The following is a 23,485-nucleotide window of genomic DNA, read 5'->3' as shown; positions in this document are numbered from 1 at the left end:
CATGTAACAGGTTCTCTACCACAATAGTCAGGATAATCCATCTGGGTTCTCCACCAATTATGTGCTGGTCCCATTAGCTTGGTATGTGCTAGTCTCATTTTCCTATGCTCAGGCAAATTATACCAATTAAAATAATTATCTAAAGCAGCTAACCAATCACAAAATACCTGTGGATCTGGTCTGCCATCATAGTCTCTCAACTCATACGCCTCTGGAGGTCTACGGCGTCTCCTGTAGTCTCTGTATTCTCTGTTCCTATCTTCACTATGATCTCTGTACCTTTCTCTATCTTCTCTATGTTGATCTCTCCTTGAGGCTCTTTGTACTACCGAATTGACTTGATATCTGCCCTTTTCTAGGAGAATGTTGTTGTCCCTATGAGGGGTAGTCCTCTTCTCTTCCAATCGTGTCACCTTTTCATTCAACTTCTGTAGCATCTCCATTACAACAGCCATAGGATCAGGTGGAGGGGGCGGAACTGGATTGCCTTGTACATCCATGGCTCTGATACCAAATAATGTAGTCCTAGATAGGTAGGAGACCTACTAGGAGCCAGATAACAGGATCAATAGCAAAAGGGGTTGCTGGTTCGAATGGACAGCACTAGGTTTTAGGTTAATTCTAGGGTTTAGGATGGGATTTTGGGAATGGGTCTTATATGGCTTTAATATGCAGGTCTAGGGTGCTTTTATGGCATATAAATAATAGAATTTGGGAAGGTTTTAAAATTCGGCAATTCTGGACAGAATTGAGCTGCAGATTTTGGGTTTTAATGGAATGGAGGAATGGAGGGGATAGAGTGGGAGTTATGAGCTGGGTTTAGGATCGAGTGTAGGGAGAAGTGTGGGGGTTGTATGCTGGAAGTTTGGTTTGAAACTGATGGACAGATCTGAAGTTATAAGGGAGTCCTAGTTAAGGTAGGAGTTGCAGGTTTAATGGAGGTTAGGGTTTGATGGATGGAGGGGAAGGATATATGCAGGAAACTAAAATTACTTACTGGTTTGATCTCCTTCAAAGGCAGCAGCAGCAGTTTGAAGAAGCTCGATTGAAGAAGAAGAAGAACCTCCCGGTACTGGACAGACGCAAGGAATCGTGAGAGTCCACTCACCCTAGCACCTTGAGATCCACAAGGCAACACTCACACAAGGGAGCAATAGCAGCAACAAAGGCAGCAAGCAAAAAGCTGAGTTTTTATTAATCAAAATTCGTATTCAATGCTGGCCTACCTTATAAACTTATATAGAAGACTCAAAAATAGACTTAGACACTAAAAAGGAATGGCCTAACCCTATCCCTAACCTATTAGCTAACTTAAATTGACTAGGAAACTGAAATAAACTCAATATAGAGTCCTAATCCAGCCCAACTAAACAACTAAAAGAAAAACTAATAAAATCACTTAAATTGAACTATTGGTTGAACCGGTTCAATTTAAAACACCAACTAAAAAGCTAAGTATGGAAATAAAACTAAATATGGGAGCTAATCCCGTATGCAACCTATTTACACATATTTTAGGCCCATAAAATTGGCCTATTACATTAGGAACCCATGGGATCAAAGGCCCAAAATGTATGTAACCCAACCCTAGACTTATTCCTAATAAAAGAAGCCCAGTTTGGTGATAAATCTGCATCAATGATGTTTCACAGAGAATTAAAATAAGATGGAGAAGTCACAATCTTATTACAATAAGGCTCCCAATTGGGCAGCAGGAGCACCTTGGTTACCTCGTTGGCATCTTCTTCCATTGACCCACCCCACCCCCATCCCAACGCCTTGGTCGCCTAGGCGTCTTGATAACTATAAATAAATAGTAAAGGGAATTCCACATTTGTACCAAACCTTGGAACGGAATCATTGCTCCATGTTGGAACTTTCTGAACACGGTTGAAGAAATATTTTGGGGGCTTAACAACAATCACTTCACCATAATAAATGGTATATACATGCAAAGAGTGAAAAAAAAAAAATTTTAATTAAACAAAACCAACTAAGGCCATTTAACAACTAATGTTAGCTACGGAAAAGAAAAAGAATTTAAAAAAAAGGTACCAGTTTTGCATCCCTATTTATTACAAGTTTACAACCCTTAAGCTAGCCCTATTTATTTCACAGGTAAAACTTGAATCACTTCACTCAAGCAAAGCCTCTTCTTTTGTCAAGCAAAATGGTAATTCACTGAAACTGAAACACAAACTGGTTTTTACAACTCAGATTCCAAAAAACTAAAAAGTCAGTAAGGAAACATGAAAGGTATAGATTAATTTCTAATGCGTTGAATAGAACAAGCTTAAAAGGAGATTCAGAAATTGTTGAATGAAGAGCTGCTAAACCCGTGTTCCAACCATTAAACGTGACAGGGAAATTATCCAACTAAATTCAAACATTTATCCCACCAAAATTGACCCCATCAATCTCGATCTGTAAGTCACTACCCCCACCTGAAATGAACCCTAATGCCAAAGCTTCACTCGTTCAGAATATTCATGATACCTACAATCTCAAATCCAACTAATCAGACACCCTACACTCAAATATCCCCCACCCAAAAGAGGGGAGGGGAGAGAGAGAGAAAAGAGAAAACTCTATCAGAATTAATTAAAAAGAAAAATTCAACCAATCTACGTTAACCAGTTCCTCCGCATACCTAAAAGAAACAAAGAGAATAGGAATACCCTTAACTATTTTAGAGAATCAACAAAATCATCCATCACCACTCTGTCAGTTAAAAAGGTGCCCTAAATTCTTATCATCTAGCCCATCATTAACCCTTTCCTGTTCCATTTTCGTTTGATTATCACATCTTCCTATTAATTTGATTCCTTCAAATCCAACATATTAAAGTGAAAACCAAAAGGGCAAAAAAAAAAGAAAAAAAAAAAAGATAACCAAATCCAACAACACAATGAAATTGAATCTGCCATTGAGCTAAGTTAATATACACTGAACTGCAGAGATTAAATGATCTCACTGACCTTTTCTCCCTTGAATTTTATCTTCGCGATGCTTAGGCTCTTTGTTTTATTGAACGATAGTTCCCCTTTTAACTATTGCCCCGAGTCATTAACCTCTGGATTCCTGGGCTCGTAAGCAGGGGAAGGACAGGTGACGGACGGGGACGACGGTGAGATGTGAAGCCTGGGTAAGTAGAGTATGATAATAGCATTTTAGAAATGTTTTGACTTTACTGTGGTTCAAAAAGCATGGTTTTAATGTGCAAACGTTATGTAAACAGTCGGATTGGAATCAACGAAGCCCTTCGAAGCTTGATGCTTATACATGTCAACAATCAAATGGCTTTGAGGATTTCTGAAACGTAGCGATTTTGCACCAGGAGCCGCTCCGATAAATGAAAAAAAGAGAGACGAAGAGAGAGAGAGAGAAGATAAACGAGTGGCGCTAAAAGGTTTCAAAGCACGGGCACGGGTGCGAGGTGCGAAATATCTCCAACAGAGGGGGGTAACAGAGAAAAAACAAAAAAAAAAGCGAAGCACAGCGTTGTTGAAGTGAATGAATGAATCAATTCTTAAGTCATGCAGGGTGTGTACTCTGTATGGCAGCGTTTCTATTCGAAATTCTTTGGAGTAGTCAACAAATGTTGTATGGTAAATCTGAAAAAAACGTTATATTTCTATCATTACTTACAATTTTACAAGGGAGAGTTTTTCATACACGGCCATGTATAATGTATGATCATGCTTTCAAATTTCAATATCCCTCATTCTCAACCAATAGTTGTAAGCACAGTTGTGCACCATGCACAAGTTGTACACGAAACCTTTACCTTAAAAAAAAAAACACAGAAATATGTATACAATGCATCTTCACAAAAATATATCTTTTGATGGTGGTGGTGTTTTCATAGGTGTTTTTTATCTTCTCTTTTTTTTTTTCGTAAAGCTTCTTTTCAAAAATTGTTTCTCAAAATTATTCCAAATGTGTTTTTATATCCTATTCATTTCAAAAATTAAAAAGCAGATAAGGCGACACATACAATTTCCAATTTACAGAACCCAAGAAACAAACACCTTTATCCAACAAAACTAAAGAAGATTCGTTCAATTTCCACTCCATACTTTGCGATTATCATGTTATCTATCAGTGTTACGTATTTTGTTCTCTTTTGTTTGGTGTTGGACGCGCATGAATGAATAGTCTTTTTTCTACCAAAAAAATAAAAAAGATCAGTTCAAAATCTCAAATTTAATGATCATCAACTCCCAAAAGAGTCGAAGGAAAAGTGTGGAATTAAATCGACCCAAGTTGGGTAGAATAGCAAATTAGAAATAAATACAGAGTTCGTGTTCTTACGAGCAATTCGATTTGGGAGGAGATGTTGGTGAAGAAGCCTATTGAAATCATAATCCAATAAATAAAATATTGAAATCTTCACTTAGATTGATTACCCAATCAAAAGTGTTAAGAACTCCTTTCTTCTCGCGGATTTGGGACTCCCAAATCGGTGAATCGACTCTCCAAACAGCTCACAAACTAAGAACAACGAAAAGTGGGTTTAAAACCCTTATTCTCCTAGAGTCATGTAGGTTGGATCAAATTGCTCAATCCAAACAGGTTATCCGATCCAACTACCGATTCACAAAACCTGGACAAGATCGGTCTATCTCGGGATCGATCATGGTTGATACTGATCCTATCCGACTAATATCAACAGATCTGATCCAGTCGGTATCGATAGATCTGATCCAAGATTACAAACCATGAAACATAGGGGAAATTTTTTTCCCTAAGATTCCAAATGCAAACCATAAAGATAAAAGACTTTTAAGTAAGGGATTTTCTTATTAAACCTGTGTCAAATAATTTGTAATTTTTTCTCCTTTTATTATGAAACAAATATTCTCTAATAATGGTAATAGTGTCATTTCACATGTGTACTTGAAAAATATGAATAAAAATGATTCATTTTGATAGCGACATAATGATACATCACTTTCAATTTATTTTTTGAAAACCATTTTATACACCTATTTTAAATAACCTTTTAAATATACATATAAAGAAGTCATTTAGATAGTCCCATAAATTTATTAGGACTAAGTTTTCATTGACTGTGACTTTCGGACGGGTAGGAGAAGGTATCATACAACAGGGGGAGGGCATTTTCAACTTCATCAAGTAGGGGATGTGAGGAGTTGGGATCCACTACCCACTTGGTAACCTCCCCAAGGGTGATCTAACCATCCACTTGGATCACCCTTAGGATGGTTACCACGGGGATAGAGGATCCAAACTCATGTTTTAGAATCCTAGGATGGTAGCTGAACCCGCGAGGTGGAGGAAATTTATTATTTAAATGATTTTTATCGATTGTCAAATAATTTGTATTTTTTTTTTGGGTGGGGGAGGGGGCAGAAGTTGGGTACACTACTAAATTTCATTTTATACCCCTATCTTAAATAACCTTTTAAATACACATATAGAGAAGTCATTTAGATAGTCCCACAAATTTATTAGGACTAAGTTTTCATTGACTGTGGGTTTTGTATGGATAAGAGAGGCATCACACAGAGGGGGAGGGCTTTTCCAACTTCATCAAATAGAGGATGTTAGAGTTCGGATCCACTACCCTCTTGGTAACCACCCCAGGAATGATCTAACCATCCACTTTGATCACCCTTAGAATGGTTATCACGTGGGTAGATAATCTAGACTCAAGTTTTAGAATCCTAGGATGGTGGCTGAACCCTTTGCGAGGAGGAAAAAATTTATTATTTAAATGATTTTTTTCAATTCTCAAATAATTTGTATTTTTTTTGGGGGTGAGGGTGGGGAGTAGTTGGGTACACTGCTAGTTTTCATAGACCTAGTAGCTCACCAATTAAGAAGTGTGTGTGGGGTGGGGGGATTGGAGGGGCAGGGGGAACTAGGAAGTAATGGAGAACTTTAATAGTGGGAGCCGGGGAGGAGAGGATCTTTATCCGCTACTGTAACTGGAGTGCTGTTGTGCGCATCGTGTGGTGCAGCAGCGGCCATATGTGCACAGCGGATTACAGCAGTGGATAAAAATTAGGAGGAGAGGCACACATAATTTTACAGGGATCATTATCACCTCCAATTCTGACACCCTCCAATTCCCTACAATCCCTCACACAGAAGCTGAAATGACCACCTACCCACTGCCTGAACACATTGCCCAAGGTTGGGTAGGGTGATCATTTCAGCTCCTATGTGAGGGATTGGAGGGACTTGGAGGGGTGTCAGACTTGGAGGAGGCCTTTATCCCCCCACCCTCCTTGCTTCGTTTTTTTATCCCCATTCTCTCCCCAACCCCCCGCCCCTCCATTTTGACAGTCCATTTAGGTAATTTACTTTATAAAATAACGCCCTATTACTAGTGAGCGGCGGGCTACTAAACTTTTCTGGGTTTAGGGTTTTGGAGAAGGAGAACAACTTCGGCATCTAATTTGGTATTCTGATCTGTTGATTTGATAAAACTTCTCGTCTCAGGTAATCTTCGACCTTCATTTTTTATGTGCTTTAATTTGTTTCATGTCTTACATATGTGTCGTTGTTCTTCGGTAATCATTCAGTTGATTTACCGTTTTTCAGTTAATCTCTTGCCTTTTTGTAGAGATTCGTTCCTACCTCTTTCTTTTCTCGCTTCAATGAAATCTGTATTCCGTTTTAAAACAGTTTAAGTTTCGACTTGAATCCATAGCTCCCCTGTTTCTAGTCCCCCCCCCCCCCCCCCAAAAAAAATCTGTTAAAATCTGTTTTTAAACTATAGTTGTTTGCCTACGCAGTTATTGGTTGCTTTTAATCTTTCATGAATTCGAAATTGAAACTAATGGCTGGTTTAACTGATCTATAACCGAGAAATTGCATTGTAAGCCGTTTGATGTTTTCTATTTGTTTCTGCCCAATATTTTCTTCACCGAAAAGACTGTTAGATTAATCCAGCAATTGTAACAGAGTAGTGTACAAAACCAAGAACTTGGATTAGCCGACATGAATTAGGTTGACATCAACTGAGGAAGTTAGTTCTTTGTTATCTATCCCCCTTCCCCCCCCCCCCCCACCAAAAAAAAATAATAATAAAAAAACCCGAGTTAGTGGTGAACTCAAATTTGCATTTAGTGGGTGTGGAGTATGGACCCTCCCAAACTACATATTATGTGCTTGAATTATATAATCATCTCATATATATTTTAATTCTTTCTGTTACATATATGGTGCATGTGTATGCTTGGCTTGTGATGCACCCGGTAAAATATGAAGAAATTGTTGATTTAAATTGGAAGGCTATGTTTCGTTTCAGATAAATTCTATATTAGCGTGAAATGGTTGTGGCCAAGAAACAATCAACCTTGTTTAACGGCGATACAGTGGACATGGTCGATGTCAATGGTGAAGCATCTGAACCTGAACCTGAACCTGAATCAGAATCTGAAGATGAAGATGTGAAGTTGACTGAAGCTTCTAAGAACTCCATAAACAACCGGGATGGTCTCCTTGAGAAGCTTGCAGATATCAGCTGGCCAGATAATGTGGAATGGATCCACAAGCTCTCCATCGATATTGATCGAGAGCAAGAGGTTGATGTGAATGATGACCTGGCCCGTGAACTCTCTTTCTACACTCAAGCACTGGAGGGAGCTAGACAGGCCTTTGGGAAGCTACAATCAATAGGGCTTCCTTTTCTTAGGCCGCCAGACTACTATGCAGAGATGGTAAAGACTGATGCCCACATGGTGAAGGTGAAAGGCAGGCTCTTGGTGGAGAAGAGGAAGATTGAAGAGGCTGAAGAGAGAAGAAAAGCTAGGGAAGCAAAGAAAATAGCTAAAGAGGTTCAGTCTCAGAAACTCAAAGAAAGAGCTAAGCAGAAGAAAGACGACATTGAATCGGTTCAGAAGTGGAGGAAACAAAGACAACAGAGTGGGTTTGCTGGGGGAGACAAAGATGGGGAAATGGGTTTTTCATTTGAAGATGAGAATGTTTTTGAAAGGTCAAATAAGAGGAGGCCTGGGGTGGCACCTGGAGATAGATCAGGAGGAAAGGCAGGGCATCGTGGTGGCATGGGGAAGAAAGGTGGGGACAAAAACAGAAAGGACAGAAACTATAAGAATTCCAAATTTGGATTTGGAGGGAGGAAAGGTCTGAAGAAGCAAAATACAGCTGAGACAACCAATGAACTGAGAGGCTTCAGCAAAGGTAATTTTTCAGGAAATAAGAAAAGGAAAAGGTGATCAAGTGAACAACAAAAAGAAATACTTGATCAGTTTTTGTTGGAGGCCATACAAATGAAGAACGTTTCCAAGGCGTTAATGTTGAAGATTTGATTCCGTGTAACTTAAATTTTCTAATGTTCTGAATTACTGGTAGCCTATGGAGCATGTTGGGCATCCAGACTGGAGTATGTTTTGACTTTCCTTTTAGTTACTTATATTGGTGCTTTACTTTCTTGAACTAAGCTTGCTGCCATTATTTTTTTTCCTGGTTTTCTGATTGATTACCCTGAGTTGAACTCTTGACCCCTCTGGTCTAACTGGAGTGTGCTAAAAATAGGTGGTTGTTGATTGTTTGTTTGAATATGTTTGAGCCTAATTGTTACATATTGCAGTCTGAACTCAGTACTGATGAGGAAATAATTAGTGATCTATAATGTTGGGTTTTAGGCCATTGGACAGCTGCATCCCCCCCCCCCCCCCTGATTGTTGCTCTAACTCGATCAGGAATGCCTTCTTACTGTTTACAGTAATAGCAATTGAAGGGTGACAAAATAAACATCAGTGGGGCTTCTAGGGAACAAACTTTTAATGATTAATAAGGTGAGGTCTGAGGTGCCATTTTCCAATTAAGAGAAAGATTACTAGTTCCAGAACTAGCTTAATCTTCAGCATTGGTGAATATGGTTTGCATACTTTCCCATGAAGATTCTCAAATAATCGTAGAGATATCATGACCTGCACAATTAAGATTTTACCTTGCAATGTCCTATTCTGTCAGCCTACATTTGATGACTTGTTGGACACAAAATACTCTTGTCTCTCTCTGATAGCTGAAGAATATGTGCTTCTCAGGTTTCTTTGCAACAGAAAACGCATGGAATTGAATAATGGAATAGCATTGTTGTACCAGCGCAACAACAAACCAGAATTGCCAACTTCATGTATTTGAAGCAGGTCAATTCTATTTATTGTTTTTTTATTTGTTTTGTTGTGGGGGGGAGGAGAGAGGGAAATAGGGCTAGACAAAAAGTACAGAAATGGATTTTTAAATCAGTGGTTCTAGACACAGATGATATGTTGCTCTTTCACTGAGGTGATTGGCCTGGAGAAAGAGAAATTGAAGGATAAAAGCTCGGCAATTTCACATTTGAGTTAGCAAGGCTGCTTCTCTTCCTTTATAAGATAGGGGGAGGGAGTCATGGTTTTGCCCGTCGTTCTATCCTTATTTCTCTGGTTAGTATCTTCCATTAACTCCTTAATTAGGAAATTCTCTCTCCAGTCAATTAGTGATCTAGGAAAGCCAGATTAAACTGTTCAATTTATGAACTTGTCTACTTGTCTATGATTTAGCAAAAACTTCATAAAATGTGAACAGTTAGGATTATCTATCAAATCAAAAGTTTTGGTTCGAATGCCTGCATCTGTACATCTCACTCCTTAAAGGGTAAAAGAACTAAAAGTGCAGCTTTTACTAACGCAAACCATCTTTTGGGTCTTTATGGTTGGGAGATGGGAGAGAACAAGAAGAAGCTCACCTTCACCTTCATCTTGTGTGTAAAGTTGGAGCAAAAGATCAAGACTCGTGGGCATGTCCATGATTTCATGTGATGACAGGGAGAGAAGGTGTAGGGGCCTGTGACCTGCTTAGAAGTTGCCTTGTGATTGATCTTTGTGCTGCTCCATGATTATTTAATCATGGGAATCATGAGATACCCCACCTTAAAGTTGACAAGAAGCTTCCCAACTATATTAAACAAAAGGACTTCCTTCTAACTTTCACATTACACCTCTCTCCTTGTTCTTCACTTTTGCAAACAAAGATAAAAGCTTCCTTGGCACACTTTATTCACAAAGCAATGCTTTAAAAGGCCTTCAACATCTCTCCCTAGCCAATTAACTCTCTTCTCTTTCTATCTCTCATTCTTCAACCATGTTCCATTCCACTATGGAGTTGTTCACTCTAGCTGCTTCCAATTCTCTCCTTGTCTTCGGTCTCTGCAATTTGATCATTGTCATTCTCCTCTTAAGTGATTCAAAACCCAATTCACCAAGTACTCAAGAAAGTTACTTTTGTACCCATGAAGTACCAAAGAGAATTGAGAAAGAGGAGAAAGGGGGACATGAAGCAGTATACTCAGAAAACATTGAAGAAGCATCGTTGTCTGCAAATGTTCCTCAAGTGGAAAATGCTGAGAAATCACCCGTTGATCAAATAATCGGCAATGTTGATGGCGAGGAAAGAGACAATGAAGATGAATACGAAGAAGATGATTATGATGACGACGATGAGCTAAGGAGGAGAGTGGAGGAATTCATAGACAAAATAAACAGAGGATGGAAGGCAGAGAAGTCAACAATCTTGCATCTCAGTAAAAGTCCCATATTTTGATTGTCACTGGTTTCATCATCTCTTGGTGTATAAAAAAATGTGATGAGATTGACCCAATATTGAATTATTTTTTTTGGGTTGGGGAGGGGAGGGGGGGGGGGGTTTAGTTTGACTTTTCTACAACCACCATTAATGGCTGGAGTTATATCTAAATCATAGGAGGATTGCTATTTTCCTCTAGTTTGTGTTTTGCTTAAGCAGAATTGTTATTTTCCTTCGTGCTTTTTTCTCTCGTTATTTTAAAAAATTTTCTGTTCTTTTTCATTATATCGCCGATGTAGCACTCTCCCCTCCCCCAACTCTGCTCCCCCATGTCGGGCTGTCCCCTTGGGTGTCCACCCCCGACTGCTGAATCAAAAGATAAATAAATAAATAAAGAGAAAAAGGATGCTGCTTGGTCGCGCTCACCTACACCCATACACAACCCAATGTTGGATGCCTGGGTGTGCACACCCATTGCCCCCCACCTTGGTGCAGGTGCCACTTGACCAAGTAGCCCCCGTCTTATACTCCCATTCGTGCTTATCGTTCTCCCTTTTTTCTCTTCTGTAACTAGAACACCTTGATGAACTCGGCATTCCATGTGGATGGCTTGCAGGTGGAGAACTAATAGCCGAGTTTCAAGGTGGAGAAGCCCTCATAACTCCAACAACCATGTATTACCTGATCAATGTGGGACTAAAATTATATCCCTTCCACTCTTGACTATAAAAAGTATTAACTGCATTAATCCACGACAAGGATAGTGGGCGGGTCTCTTTTGAGATCAAAGGCTGCATGTATATAGTGGTGCGTGGGATATTCAACTAATGACTCTTAAATGACCTTCCAATAGTCCTCAAGATTTAATAGGTGTATGCATTATTAGGGGCACCTAGTCAGTCATTACTGGCCAAGCCACCACCACAGTTGGCAGCAGATTCGCAATCTGTAGTTGACCTTTGGTTAATTAAAGATGATAGACAGTTACAAGAACAGCCTCCTGCTTTGGGAGGGCGTACCTCGGTATAATGGTAAGATTGTTCCATTGCGATCTAGTGATCGCGGGTTCAAATAGAAAAATCACCTCTCCATAAAGCGGGGATAAGACTGTTAATTATGATCCTTCCCAATTCCCCCCAGTGACAGGAGCCTCATGAACTAACTCATGCACTAAGTAAGCCCTTAGTTACAAGAACAGCCCATCAGAGCTTGATTTCCTTATTAGGATGTCATCCAAGGTGGGCAACCTCTAATTAAACCATTAGAGCTCCTATTTTCCTAGAGGAACCCCACAAGGTGGCCACTTCAGGCATTAAAAAAAAAAAAAAACCACCTTGCTAGAGCTTTGCTAATTTAAAGTTTGGGATCGGTTTTCATATACGGTCATGGTCATGTATGTTGCTGGCCCTCTATAGTCAAGATTTCCTTAATTTTCTGGGCTGGGTCTATTTCTTTTTTCGCACTTCTCATCTCTAGTAGCTTCATTTCAAGTATTCCTATCCAATAGCTGAAGTGTTGACTGTAATAGTCCTACTAAGGGTGTCAAATTGGAACCAGAACTTTGAAGGTCTGGGGACGTAATTGGTTGATCAAGTGATTTTTCCATTCAATTTTGGTTTCTCACTGGTTTATATCGATTTGGTTTTGCTTTCAACATAATGCCTCATCCATTTCAGTGCGATCCAGTTTGAATTCAATTTAGCAAAACCCCAATCCAAAATCGATCCAATAAGCTTCATTTCAATTCGATTTGGTTTCGTCAGTTTGGGCCAGGGTTTGACATCCTAGCCCAATAAAAACCAACCGATTGACACCCCTTGATAAGAGCCAATCAACTAATGACTTGGCAGCCAATTGGAAAAGCAAGAAGTTGTGAAACCAGGATTTGTAGTGCGCTTGCCATCCCTACTACAGTACACTAGTGTTGTGAAAGGCAGTTACGCAGAATTTATATAGGGATAAAGTTCTCTGCCCAGGGGCACAGGGTGTGCCCAAACACTGAAACAGATGACCGCCCCACCCTCCTAATGCTTAAAATCCTGCCCTTATCCCGCCCCATGTGTTTGGACGCAGCCTGCCTACGCCCAGATGTGCTCCCAGACAAAGAACGTGCACCCACTTATATATATGTGGTACCCACTTATATATATGTGGTATTGGTGGATTTTGTTCAGTCAGTTTAAGTAGGGCAAACAACAATTGATTTTTAGGTCAAACAAGGCCCGACTGAATGCTATGTATTATTGAAACCGAGGTCAGACTGTTTATTAATCAATCGGCCTGATTTTTGGATTTATTTGGTCAGTCTGATTGGCTTAAAATGGGTTCGGGCCTAGTTTTGACAACCCTATATATTCAATTCAATCGGACCAGGTTTCTTTCAGCCATGGTTAATGGAAATTATTTGCCCTGGGTGAAACGATAGATGCAAAAGGGTATAGGAAGGTTGCACCCAAAAAAAACAAAAAAGGGAATAGGAAGGGTATTTAGGAAATTATACTAAAACCCTATAGGGCTTTGTCTTTTTGTTTTTTTTGGTAGAACTATAGGGCTTTGTCAACCCTTGGATGGGTTGGTGCTCTACTATTAAATACTAGTGATCATTTATTTCTCTAGGTTAACCTTTTGGGATTGGTGCATAGTTTGGGGGAGATCTTTATCCCCTCAATTTACCTGCCCGTTAATGTCCTCAATTCCATGTAATAGGGGGTAGAAATAACCACCTTACCCCCTACCCGAACGTATTGTCTAATTGGGGTCCACCTCCACCTATTAGATGGAATTGAAGAAATTGACGGGCAGGCAAATTGAAGAGATAATTTTCCTTGGTTTGGGTGACTTTCATCAAAAATAGACTAGACTCAGATAACAGGTATAAGTCAACATCTAAACTGGATTTGGTTAATGAACCAAAACCCGGAGAGTTTTTTGGCCGCTATTGGTTTTCCCCTTGTTCTGTATTAATTTTGAAATATATTTGTTTACGGCCATTAGATTTGAAGATACCCACGTGGCGAACCCAGGGTTGTGCACGACACGAAGGCTACTCAATCCTAGGCCACAGACGAGCCAAATCCGTCTCATACTCCCATTAGTGTCGCCCACTAGCTTACTGCACACGGCGGTATGCCTTTCTTTCCCTCTCCTTTTTAGTCTTTTCCAAGTTGCCCAAAATATTCGCTTTAAGTTTGGCTGGGCCTAGAATAGTTTTGTTTTCCGGTTTTCTCAAACAATTCATGCTGGTCTCGATATATAATTAGATCTCCCTATATTATCTATGAGTGTAGATCATTATGTGGTTTTTGTAGTTTCGTAAGTACTGGGATTCGGAAACTAAATTTGGGACTGATTTAGTTATTCATATAGCTTTGGGTGATGAGTCTTTTTTTTTTCATATGTTCGAAAAAAAAATTCTCTTATAGCAAGATGCTGAAATCCATTGAATAAAAAACTGTATGATATCACAGATCCATCTCCCAATAGAGACTGCATAAATTCACCTAGCTTTGAGCCATGGTGATCTCACATAGTCGGTGCAAGAATAATCCGCTCTGATACCATCAAATGGCATCCAATCCAAAAAGATAATGAGTTCATGATAGAAAGGCTCACTCAAGTCCAGCAACCACCCGACTAATGTGAGACTAAAATCCCTTTCATTCTGGACCATGGAATGCACTCACTACATTAATCCATCAGAAGAATAATGGTGGTCACATGTATATGGCTGTGGGATATTCAACTAGTGACTCTAGAATGACTTTCCAATAGTCATTAGAGCTCTTATTTTCCTAGAGAAACCCAAAGAAACCTAGGCATGGAGAATCAAGTATTCTTATCCAATGGTTGAAGTATTGACTATATTCATACACTACAGTGTAATAGACCTTTTGCCTATTCTACAAACAACAACAACAACCATAACCTTATCCCAACTAAACGGGATCGGCTACATGGATCCTAAGAGGCCATGACAGTAATAGAAAACAGAGAAATAGATGGACGTAAAAAAAAAGAGATAAAATAGAATTAGAGTCAGAGCAGCATCCCAGGAAACTTCAAATGCTAATTTAAACTCTTCATTGAAAATTTCTTTCTTTGACCAAATAATATCGAGAGACAACAAACACAAGAAGTAAACAACACAGGTGAACTTGGAGACTAAAACCCAAAATGTAAAACACAACTAAATGAAAAGAATAATGGCAAACAACAGCTATCCATTAAATATTCTATAAAATATTCTACAAAGGGAACCAAACAAAAAAGATACATGACCACAGCAACTGAGATTGAGGCCTACCTAACCACTATCCTTATCAGAAGTTCTATATCTGATAAATACTCAAATGAGTTTACAAAGCAACTCAAAAACAGGATGGGTTGGAAGTTTTACACAACCAAAATCAGAGTTTGAATCTGGTCAGTAAGAAACTTCAGAGAGAAAGACTCTATAGTATGCGGATTTTTGGATTATCCTTAAGGTAAAGAAATGTTGATGTCAGTTGCAGAATTCCTTGAATCCTGCATGGAGTGCATTGTTGCCCAGTTGTCTCCTCGGAATGAAGTACTAGCAATATTAGACTTAGGAGTTGAGGTACGCTGCCCTTGGCCACTATAGCTGTCCTCCAACTCTGCATTAGAATTCGGCATGCCAGCGGTTGGTGTACCAGCGGATGCGGCATCTGTCTTTGATTTCTTTGTCTTCAGTTCATGTTGAGTGCTTGGCACAAAGCTGCCCACCACAACCTGGGATAAACTCAAAAAAAATTAGGGAAATAGAATCACAAGTACCTAAAACTATAAATATGGTGGCTTATATCTATTAGGATCTTGCCAAATTATGGGGTGATTCAGAAAGATATGTTTCAATTGAAAAAACTAAAACCACTATGCAATACATGCATTTGACATCGTAACAGTGAGTCATAGGGCATTGCATTTTGCTGACATTAGCTTACCAGTACTGGGCTGGCAGCAACTAGTACACCACCAACTCCCCCCCCTACAACACGACCATCTGGACTTGCTAATGAGACACTCATCCCACCAGATCTGCTCTTAGTTCCTCCAATTTCAGAAGGCATGAACGATCCAGATAATGAAAGTATCTCAAATCGACCCTAAACAGCACCAACAAATGGATTGAGTGTCTTAGAGACAAATGGCAGCAAAGAAAGCATCAAAACATAATAAAATGAGGAAAATAAGACAAATTTGTTATGATATATGATGCCACGTCATATCATTATAAACAAGAAAAGATCAAGGAACTGCAAAAATGGATTTGAAACAAGAAAAGTTCAGGAGCTTGGAGGTCAAATCATCATAAACAAGTAGCCAAGAACAGGATTTGAAAATCAACAAATTAAAAGATCTAGTTAATCAGGTTTCTTAAAATTAGCTTTAAATATGCTGAAAATACCTTAACTGCAGTCACCGAAGCAGACAGACACTCAACTGCATACATCTAAAAAAATGAAATTGCCACCAACAATTTCAAGCCAATGGAGTTCAGAAAGCAACTTCAAATCAAGGGTAAAACTTCCTCCAGAGGTGGTGAGTTCTAAAGATTATATTGACTGAGATAAACCAAAATGATATCAATCAGTTCAAAAGAATATGTAAACCTGCAATACGCTATACACATTACAATCAGGACCATGAGAAGTGGGAAAGACAATTTAATATATTCTTTTCCAGGTTGAATCTAATATAACCAAGGAACTACTACAGTACTACTACATGAGAATCCTGAGTTGCCTATGCCCAGAAATATGATTGAAGTCCATCAGAGACCACTTATATGTTAATTTCACTGGAACAGTTCTCTAAAGCTTTCAGTGCCATTCATCTTCATCATATACCCCAAGATAATTGATTCACAGACACAGGCTATATGACAGGCCAATGAAATAACTTCTTAGAAACCAGAGCAACCACAGAAAAGGTACAAAAAAGGGCATACCCAGTGCACAAGGCTCCCGCCACTGCGGGGTCTGGGGAAGGTCATAATGTATGCAGCCTTATTTCAGCTTCATGGAAAGGCTGTTTCCTAACTCGAACCCACGACCACTAAGTCTCAATGGAGCAACCTTACCGTTGCGCCAGGGCCCGCCCTCAGAAAAAGTACCTGTATTTCAAAAAAAAATACTCAACCACTTCTTGTTTCTCTTCCCATCAACTTGTTCCTAATTTTCAAGCTTCTCAAGCTTTATGAGAACTCCAATATGAAAATTCCATTTTACAGTGTTAAGGACTCAGTCCTATACAATGGTACACTGTACAACATGCCACATGGGGCTGAAGTGAAGTTAGACATTATCTCCAAACCAGAAGGTTACTTGTCAGATAACTGTCCGGATTAGTCATGTCATTCATCCATGGGGCTAAAAGAAGGTTGTGTAAAGTTGATTATTCATAAAAATGAAAGAAAAAAAAAAAAAAAACCCTACAGATCACTTACGTTTATTAAGTTTCAAAAGAGGGACATGTTTATTACCAAGTTTTCTACAATGGAAAGAAAAGAGGAAATTATGTCTGCATGAGTAATAAGGGGCAAACTTTAATTTTCCCTTATATCGTATCTTAAAAATGATTGGGTAAAGTTTCAATCGCTTTTTTTTGGAAGGGAGCGGGGTGTAGTTTCATGCAAAATCACAAAATAACTCAATAGGATTCGTGAGGGATTGAGTATGTAAGAACAAAATAGTGCAAGTCAGGTATTTTCCATATTTTCTAGACCAAATGTACTACATTTTGATACTTCCTCAAGCCAGAAATCATTGACAAATCCAGCAATTATTATCGATGATTCACAGTATTGCATTCAAGACCTGACTTAATTGTGAATAATATGTTCTAGTCTTACTTGAAACAAAATGCAATAATACTCCTGAGAAGACCTGGAATCGATGTTTTGCACTGATCAAATATGTACATAAGATTAAAAAAAACAATAATCTTCAAGGGGAGAGGGGTTGCCGGGGGGAACGGGGGGAACAGGGGGTAAAGGAAACCAGAGAATCTTCACAGAATCACATGTTTCTATGTTGGGAGAAGCATGTCAATGAAATAGGTGAAGCAATAGAAAATGAAAACCATTTCCAGACTGGGCATGCATGGACAGTGTCCTCATAAGTACCAGTCCACAACATGTGGCAGTAATCTTACCATCCAAAATGGCATCAGGGTTGCATGGTTCTTTTATCTCTAAAATACAAATTTTGTGTAGAAAAAGTTTCCACACGAAGAATTTAATCATTTATCTCCATCCTACCCCAATTTTGAATTTCAAAAATCATGAAAATGGATTCTCTGAGGTCTTTTAACAGTATAGGGTTTAGTAGGATTTCCCCTCAATTTTGGCATCTATTTTATAATGTTTCTTGCATTGCATTAAAAGAAAAAGGGAGAAGTGTCTTCCTGGTTCTATCAACCAACCACAATAAATTGAGCCACCTTGTAACATCTAGTCAACCAAACAAACTACCTCATAGTCTACTGGCACTAGACAAACAGCTAACAACCCATCTTTGGCCTTGGCTCTTCAAATAATGATAACTATCAAATGAAGTATGTATCATTTCAACAAACAAGGGTATGGTGTCATACCTCATACGTCAAAGAACCCCCAGAAGAATCAGGCTGACGAAGAGTGACATTTGAAATCAAACCATTTGCTGAAAGAATGCAAATGGCTCGAGGCCCTTGCTGAGCAAATGATATAACCTTCGTTGTAACGTCCTGAATCAACCAAATGGCAAGTCAACACTGAAACAAACACTCAATACTAGTAAATTATTTGAAGGACAAGCAAAGATCCTTCAAATCTCTGTCAGTAAAACTAATGAGTTTGTAAGTAGATTGTTTTGTTTTTCCTATTATAAAACAGGAAATTTCTTCAATACATGATGGAAGGGAGAGAGTTTCCTACACTGTGGGGAGGAAGTGGCACACCCCACCAATAATTGTCGTGAAAAAGGTATCATCCACATGGGACCCAAATATTCAGAGCAGGTGAGAGAAAATAATAAAATATTCATGTGAGAGGAAACTGCACTCTGGAAGGGTGGGGAAGTTTTTCCCATGATGGAAATATTTTTGTTCTTACAATAAATGTAGCATAATGAACCATATTGGGATGATGTGAGAATATGCTCATACAGTCCCCAGTGAGAATACTGCTGATCAGGAAAAAGAAATTATTCAGGAGCCGGCCATGACAAGGTTAAGGTTCATTGAAAGAGTGCCATATCCATAGGTGGATGGCACCTCTCCAAAGAATAGAGGAACGTACTTAAAACACAAAGCTGAGAAGCAAAAAAATCTGTTATACCTCAGTGATGGAATGCCAAAAACTTAAAATCAAATAATCAGAAATAAACTCTTCGATATAGCAAATTTATATGGTAGATCTGTTTTTTATTTTTATTTTTATTTTAATTTATAACCAGAAGATCTAATGCATGTCATTTCGTTTTTTGTTTTTTATTTTTAAATTTATGTATTCAGTTAAACTGAAGTATCCAGAATGGTGAATAATAGAAGCACAGTGTTACATATGGCATCTTCACAGGTTGTGAAATAATCCTCCACCCTCTCTTTCTAATTTTGGAAAAGTAAACAAATGGTAATCAGAAAAGTAAAATTAATCTCTTTAAAATCATTCTAGTAATTTTTTGGTGGTAAACATTTAAAGTTATTCTAGTTGTGGGAAAGGGAAACTAAAGGCAATCAAGAAAAAAATACTCATGTTTTTAACTTTCGTAAGCACTGTGCTGAAATTCTCTCTTGAATTTTTCCATTTTTTCTCCTTTTTATTTTTGAAGCTTTCTTACTATCCTATCCTGCTTTTCCAATCCAATAAGGCATTTACATTGTTACAGTGGACCACTAGCTCCTTCTACAAATTAAAAGTGGACAGTTAGCTTTACAACAACTAACGCATGTCAACCAATAGCTAACAGTTAGATTAGCAATATTTTTTAATCAGTAATGGTCATTGAAAATAATTATCCCATGTAAAGAATTAAACATATCCATATCTCCAAAAAACCTAAAAGGTGAAATAAGAAGGGATCAAGAAGATGAAGCTATCCACACAGAAGAATGATTTGATTTTGCCGGAATTTCTCTTAGAACAAAAAGCAAAGACACCTGACAACTTGCCTGGAGCTCCTATATATACTTTCATTTTTAATGGCCCTGTAGTAGCTATTTCCATTTGGAGGCATTTTCAGAGTGAGGCAAATGGAATTTAAATGTTCCAGAGTTAAATGAGAAAATGAGAATAACAAAATGAATGAGTAGATTTTGGAACTCCATTTAGAATTATACTATTAGATGTTACTAAATAGTACAATTTGATTCTGAATACGTACCTCGCCAGTAGCAACAGTGATCACATGGGGTGTAAAGTTTGCCCCAACAGAGCATGACACCCAATCACCTACAAGAATATTTCAAGGAAATTAGGAAATACAAACAGAAATTTTGCTGCCTTGTAAGAAATTTCTAGTATACCACTTCAATGATAAATGGCAGACTTTGAGCCAAGTCTATCATGTAAAATGAAGAAAATGTATTGATGCAATATAGCAGGCAGTGGTTTCAAGGTGGCTAGGAAACACATAGGTGTTTTGCCCCCATCCTAAGGCCATGGTGCAGGAAAACAAAAATTAAATAATACCCACTTAATTTATAAAAGCAACTACATGCCATAATCAGAAAATGAAGATAAGTATCTCAATGACTCAAAAATTAAGATGGTGTCAATTTCATTTGTACCCAAATAGAGATAAATTCTTACCCAAAAAAATAATAATAATAAAAAGATAAATGGCATAGTTGTCAAAGCATCACCTAGGAGCCTTGTCACAGTGACAACTACGATTAACGGTGGTACATAATGGATTCAATCAAGCAGGATAGCATACTGCCTAGCATTTATTTGCCAATACATTAATGCAGTTGACAATGTCTTGGTTGGTCAAGTTGATTGATTAATTGTTGCCTGGTGACACTTTAACCACACCGAACATTAAAACATCCGGGAACTTCTAAGCTTGCACATAGTTTCTCTCCTCGATGTCCTCATCCTGTACTAGGACTCTACCATCATCACTTTTAATGCAACTAACACGATCAAAATCTCTACTCATCCTTTCCTTCATTCGAGCTATCTTGTAGTAGGAACATAATTGCTTTAAAGTTAAGCCTCAAGGTTTTCCTCATTAATATGCTTGAATCAAGGCTCAAGACATTCCTCATATGGCCTTTAAAACATCAAATACTAAACCTAAGTTTAGTACATAGGCCAACCTTGTCATCTTCAACTTCCTCTATTATGACTTATTTGAAAGAAAATATAGTTTTTTTTTGGGGGGGGGTGGGGTAAAAGAAAGAAAATATAGTTCACTCTCACAGTTTTGCAGGTATACGCTACACTGTTGCAGGACAATTGCCATATAATCCACCTAATCGCAAAACAAGTTGCATGCAAAGAGAATTGGTTTTGATGTGAACCACTTCGCAAGTCAGTTCGTGACAATAACAATAGAAACTATTAAATCACTCACAGAAAAAGAAACCTATTTAACCAGTACAAGTAAGAAACCTATTAGATAGGAAACATTTAGAAGTCAAAAACCACAACCTGTTTATGGGCTTTCCCAGATTTACCAAACACTAGTAACTATATCGAACATGACTTAAACAATTTTTATAGCAGAACAAACACAATTAAGACTTCTTAATTGTGAACATTCTCAGACCCCGCAGTGGCGAGAGCTTCGTGCACTGGGTATGCGCTTTTTTTTTAGACAAACACATTAAAGACAACTACGTGCAGCCATAAATGCAGATTCCTACTATACGTCATAAGGTTTACACCATGCAAACGATTTGAACGTGCAAAAACTCTCGCAAACCAATATACTGTATGGCAAATAAAATAAAAAATCTATCTTAATAAACCAGTCTCATTTGTGCATTCAAATCTACACGCTTCAAACTTGAACATGTACCAAACATACTCGAAAACTGAGAAAACGTGATATGGCCAGACTCCCTAGGATGCCAACTGAATTCTAAAACCTGAATTTTTATACATCACATGATTGTGGAATTATAGATGGTACAAAATTCTCATCCATCTACGAATACAGAGAAAGCCTGGAAGCCATAGTCCTCATATCTAGGTTTTGCAAATACAGAGAAAGCTTGGAAGCCATAGTCTCCATTTTTATTCAGTGGTTTTAACAGACCAGCCTCTGGTAATATTTGGATGTTACCAAAAGAATATAGGAGCGGACATTAGCCAGAAGAGGAAGATTCCCTCTTTAATCCCCTGAAACCCCACCTCATTTCAGAATTCAGAACCATATTTACTTTCAGATCTGAGGATGGGCATTTCATGCAAAGGTCCCACATCAATCACGGAAGTTGCATCTAAACCTCAAATGTAGACCTTGCAAGTGAAGCCTAAACCTCTAGTTCCCAACATAAACCAGATTCAAACCACCGCACCACGGCAGGAAACCACCAGAGTATAAACTAAAACTAAATTATGACAAATGATCAAATATAGCCATAGCATCAGATACAGATTCAAGAAAAACATTTAAAATTCAGATTTCAATATGAGAAACAGGAACCTTTACCCATATTTTCCATCTCCGTTCTCGGATGAGGCAGTTGCTTCAAATAACCAGGCCGCCCTCTACCCCGCTTGTTGCTACCGGAGAACTCGCCAGTTGGTTGTGGTGCTGGTAGTGCTGGTTGTGCTGGCGGTGCTGGTGCCGGCGCAGAAGAAGAAATCGGCATTGGTGATAATGCCATAGACATAGTTCCTTCTGGACCATATTTTCGGGGCCTACCTCTCTTCTTCTTCACCGTACTTACCTGTGACGTTCCAACTGGAGTTGCTGCTGCTGCAGCAGCAACAACTGAACTAGGGTTCTCTGTTCTTGCAGCTACGTGGAAGTTGGGAGGGGCATCTGCCCCCATAACTGCTACCCCGGTACTCATATTTTCCCTTCCTTCCATACATACATTCCACAAGAAAACCCTAAGTAACAATCCAAAAAAAATAGGGAAAAGCAAACTCAATCACTCACTCACTCACACTGTAAGAACTATTTTCTTCACATCTCAAAACCATCACTACTAACCAAATTAAATAAATCAACTGAAACAAAAATCCACAGAAAAGTACTCAAATGCAAAACTGAAAATGGATCCAAAAAAAAAAAATTTTGAAAAGCTACTTCGAATTCAGGAACTGGAGAGACTCTTCGATTTTCAAAGAACATAAATTGTGATTTCTCCGGTCAAACTCACTCTCAGTAACAGAGACTACCCTTTTACTGGAAAAATCTCCATTACAGAGCAGACAAAATAACTTTAATGGCGCCACTCGATCACATTAAAAAATATCATTTCATGCATTACACTAAGAACTCATGAACTCACGATAGAAGCAAAAGAAACAAAAAAAAATAGGAAAAAAAAAAAACCGAAAAAAATAAATTTTTTTTTCTCTTTCTTACTTCAAAATTCTTCTCTCCTGAGAAGATCACGAAGACTGGTTAACTGGTTGTCAAAGCTGTCCAAATTCCAAACACTCCAAACCAGTTTTTACAAGAAAAACAAATAAAAAGTTGCAAAAACAAAATCAATATTTATAGGAAAACAAAAGTTTGAAACATTGAATATTGAAAGATTTTCCAAGATATTAACAAAAAAAGAATATTTTAATGATAATAAAACTCAAAATATTATACGTTTTGATTAAGAAATTTGTTCAAGTCCGAATAAAAAAAAATTGGTAAGAAATTATTTAAAAATTTAGTAATAATGAAAAATATCATAAATAAATTTAAAATTGGCAATAAATATAAAATATATGGAAAACCAGCAA

At 38.2% G+C, this 23,485-nt stretch overlaps 3 protein-coding genes across 7 annotated transcripts; 2 read left to right on the top strand and 1 right to left on the bottom strand.

The window, feature by feature from the left end:
* The first annotated feature begins 7,282 nt into the window (after positions 1 to 7,282).
* LOC122665153 (probable rRNA-processing protein EBP2 homolog) lies at positions 7,283 to 8,495 on the top strand. Its single transcript, XM_043861226.1, has one exon. The coding sequence runs from the start codon at positions 7,305 to 7,307 to the stop codon at positions 8,208 to 8,210; it is 906 nt and encodes a 301-aa protein (XP_043717161.1). The 5' UTR covers positions 7,283 to 7,304; the 3' UTR covers positions 8,211 to 8,495.
* A 1,601-nt stretch (positions 8,496 to 10,096) lies between these two features.
* LOC122665350 lies at positions 10,097 to 10,650 on the top strand. Its single transcript, XM_043861473.1, has one exon. The coding sequence runs from the start codon at positions 10,123 to 10,125 to the stop codon at positions 10,579 to 10,581; it is 459 nt and encodes a 152-aa protein (XP_043717408.1). The 5' UTR covers positions 10,097 to 10,122; the 3' UTR covers positions 10,582 to 10,650.
* A 4,113-nt stretch (positions 10,651 to 14,763) lies between these two features.
* On the bottom strand, positions 14,764 to 23,179 carry LOC122663661 (AT-hook motif nuclear-localized protein 1-like). 5 transcript variants are annotated; one of them, XM_043859275.1, is made up of 6 exons: positions 23,115 to 23,179; positions 22,227 to 22,604; positions 19,947 to 20,014; positions 18,178 to 18,309; positions 15,525 to 15,686; positions 14,764 to 15,312 (listed from the first exon to the last, which is right to left on the bottom strand). In XM_043859275.1, the coding sequence occupies exons 2-6, from the start codon at positions 22,591 to 22,593 to the stop codon at positions 15,043 to 15,045; spliced, it is 999 nt and encodes a 332-aa protein (XP_043715210.1). In that variant the 5' UTR covers positions 22,594 to 22,604; positions 23,115 to 23,179; the 3' UTR covers positions 14,764 to 15,042. The 5 variants fall into 5 exon arrangements, with proteins under 5 accessions (XP_043715210.1, XP_043715209.1, XP_043715207.1 ...); XM_043859274.1 differs by having other exon boundaries at positions 22,227 to 22,633; positions 23,115 to 23,166; XM_043859272.1 differs by lacking the exon at positions 23,115 to 23,179 and adding an exon at positions 22,881 to 23,062 and having other exon boundaries at positions 22,227 to 22,633.
* Between the last annotated feature and the right edge of the window lie 306 nt (positions 23,180 to 23,485).

This window comes from Telopea speciosissima, chromosome 6 (genome assembly GCF_018873765.1).
Source record: "Telopea speciosissima isolate NSW1024214 ecotype Mountain lineage chromosome 6, Tspe_v1, whole genome shotgun sequence".
NCBI lineage: Eukaryota > Viridiplantae > Streptophyta > Magnoliopsida > Proteales > Proteaceae > Telopea > Telopea speciosissima.
This window is presented reverse-complemented; position numbering and strand designations above follow the sequence as displayed.

Coding starts and splice junctions, on each gene's coding strand:
- LOC122665153 (XM_043861226.1), top strand. CDS start 7,305: ATGGTTGTGGCCAAGAAACAATCAACCTTGTTTAACGGCGATACAGTG.
- LOC122665350 (XM_043861473.1), top strand. CDS start 10,123: ATGTTCCATTCCACTATGGAGTTGTTCACTCTAGCTGCTTCCAATTCT.
- LOC122663661 (XM_043859274.1), bottom strand. CDS start 22,611: ATGGAAGGAAGGGAAAATATGAGTACCGGGGTAGCAGTTATGGGGGCA. Junction 20,015..22,226: donor AACGGAGATGGAAAATATGG/GTAAAGGTTCCT, acceptor ATATTCTTGTAG/GTGATTGGGTGTCATGCTCT. Junction 18,310..19,946: donor TCACTGTTGCTACTGGCGAG/GTACGTATTCAG, acceptor TGGTTGATTCAG/GACGTTACAACGAAGGTTAT.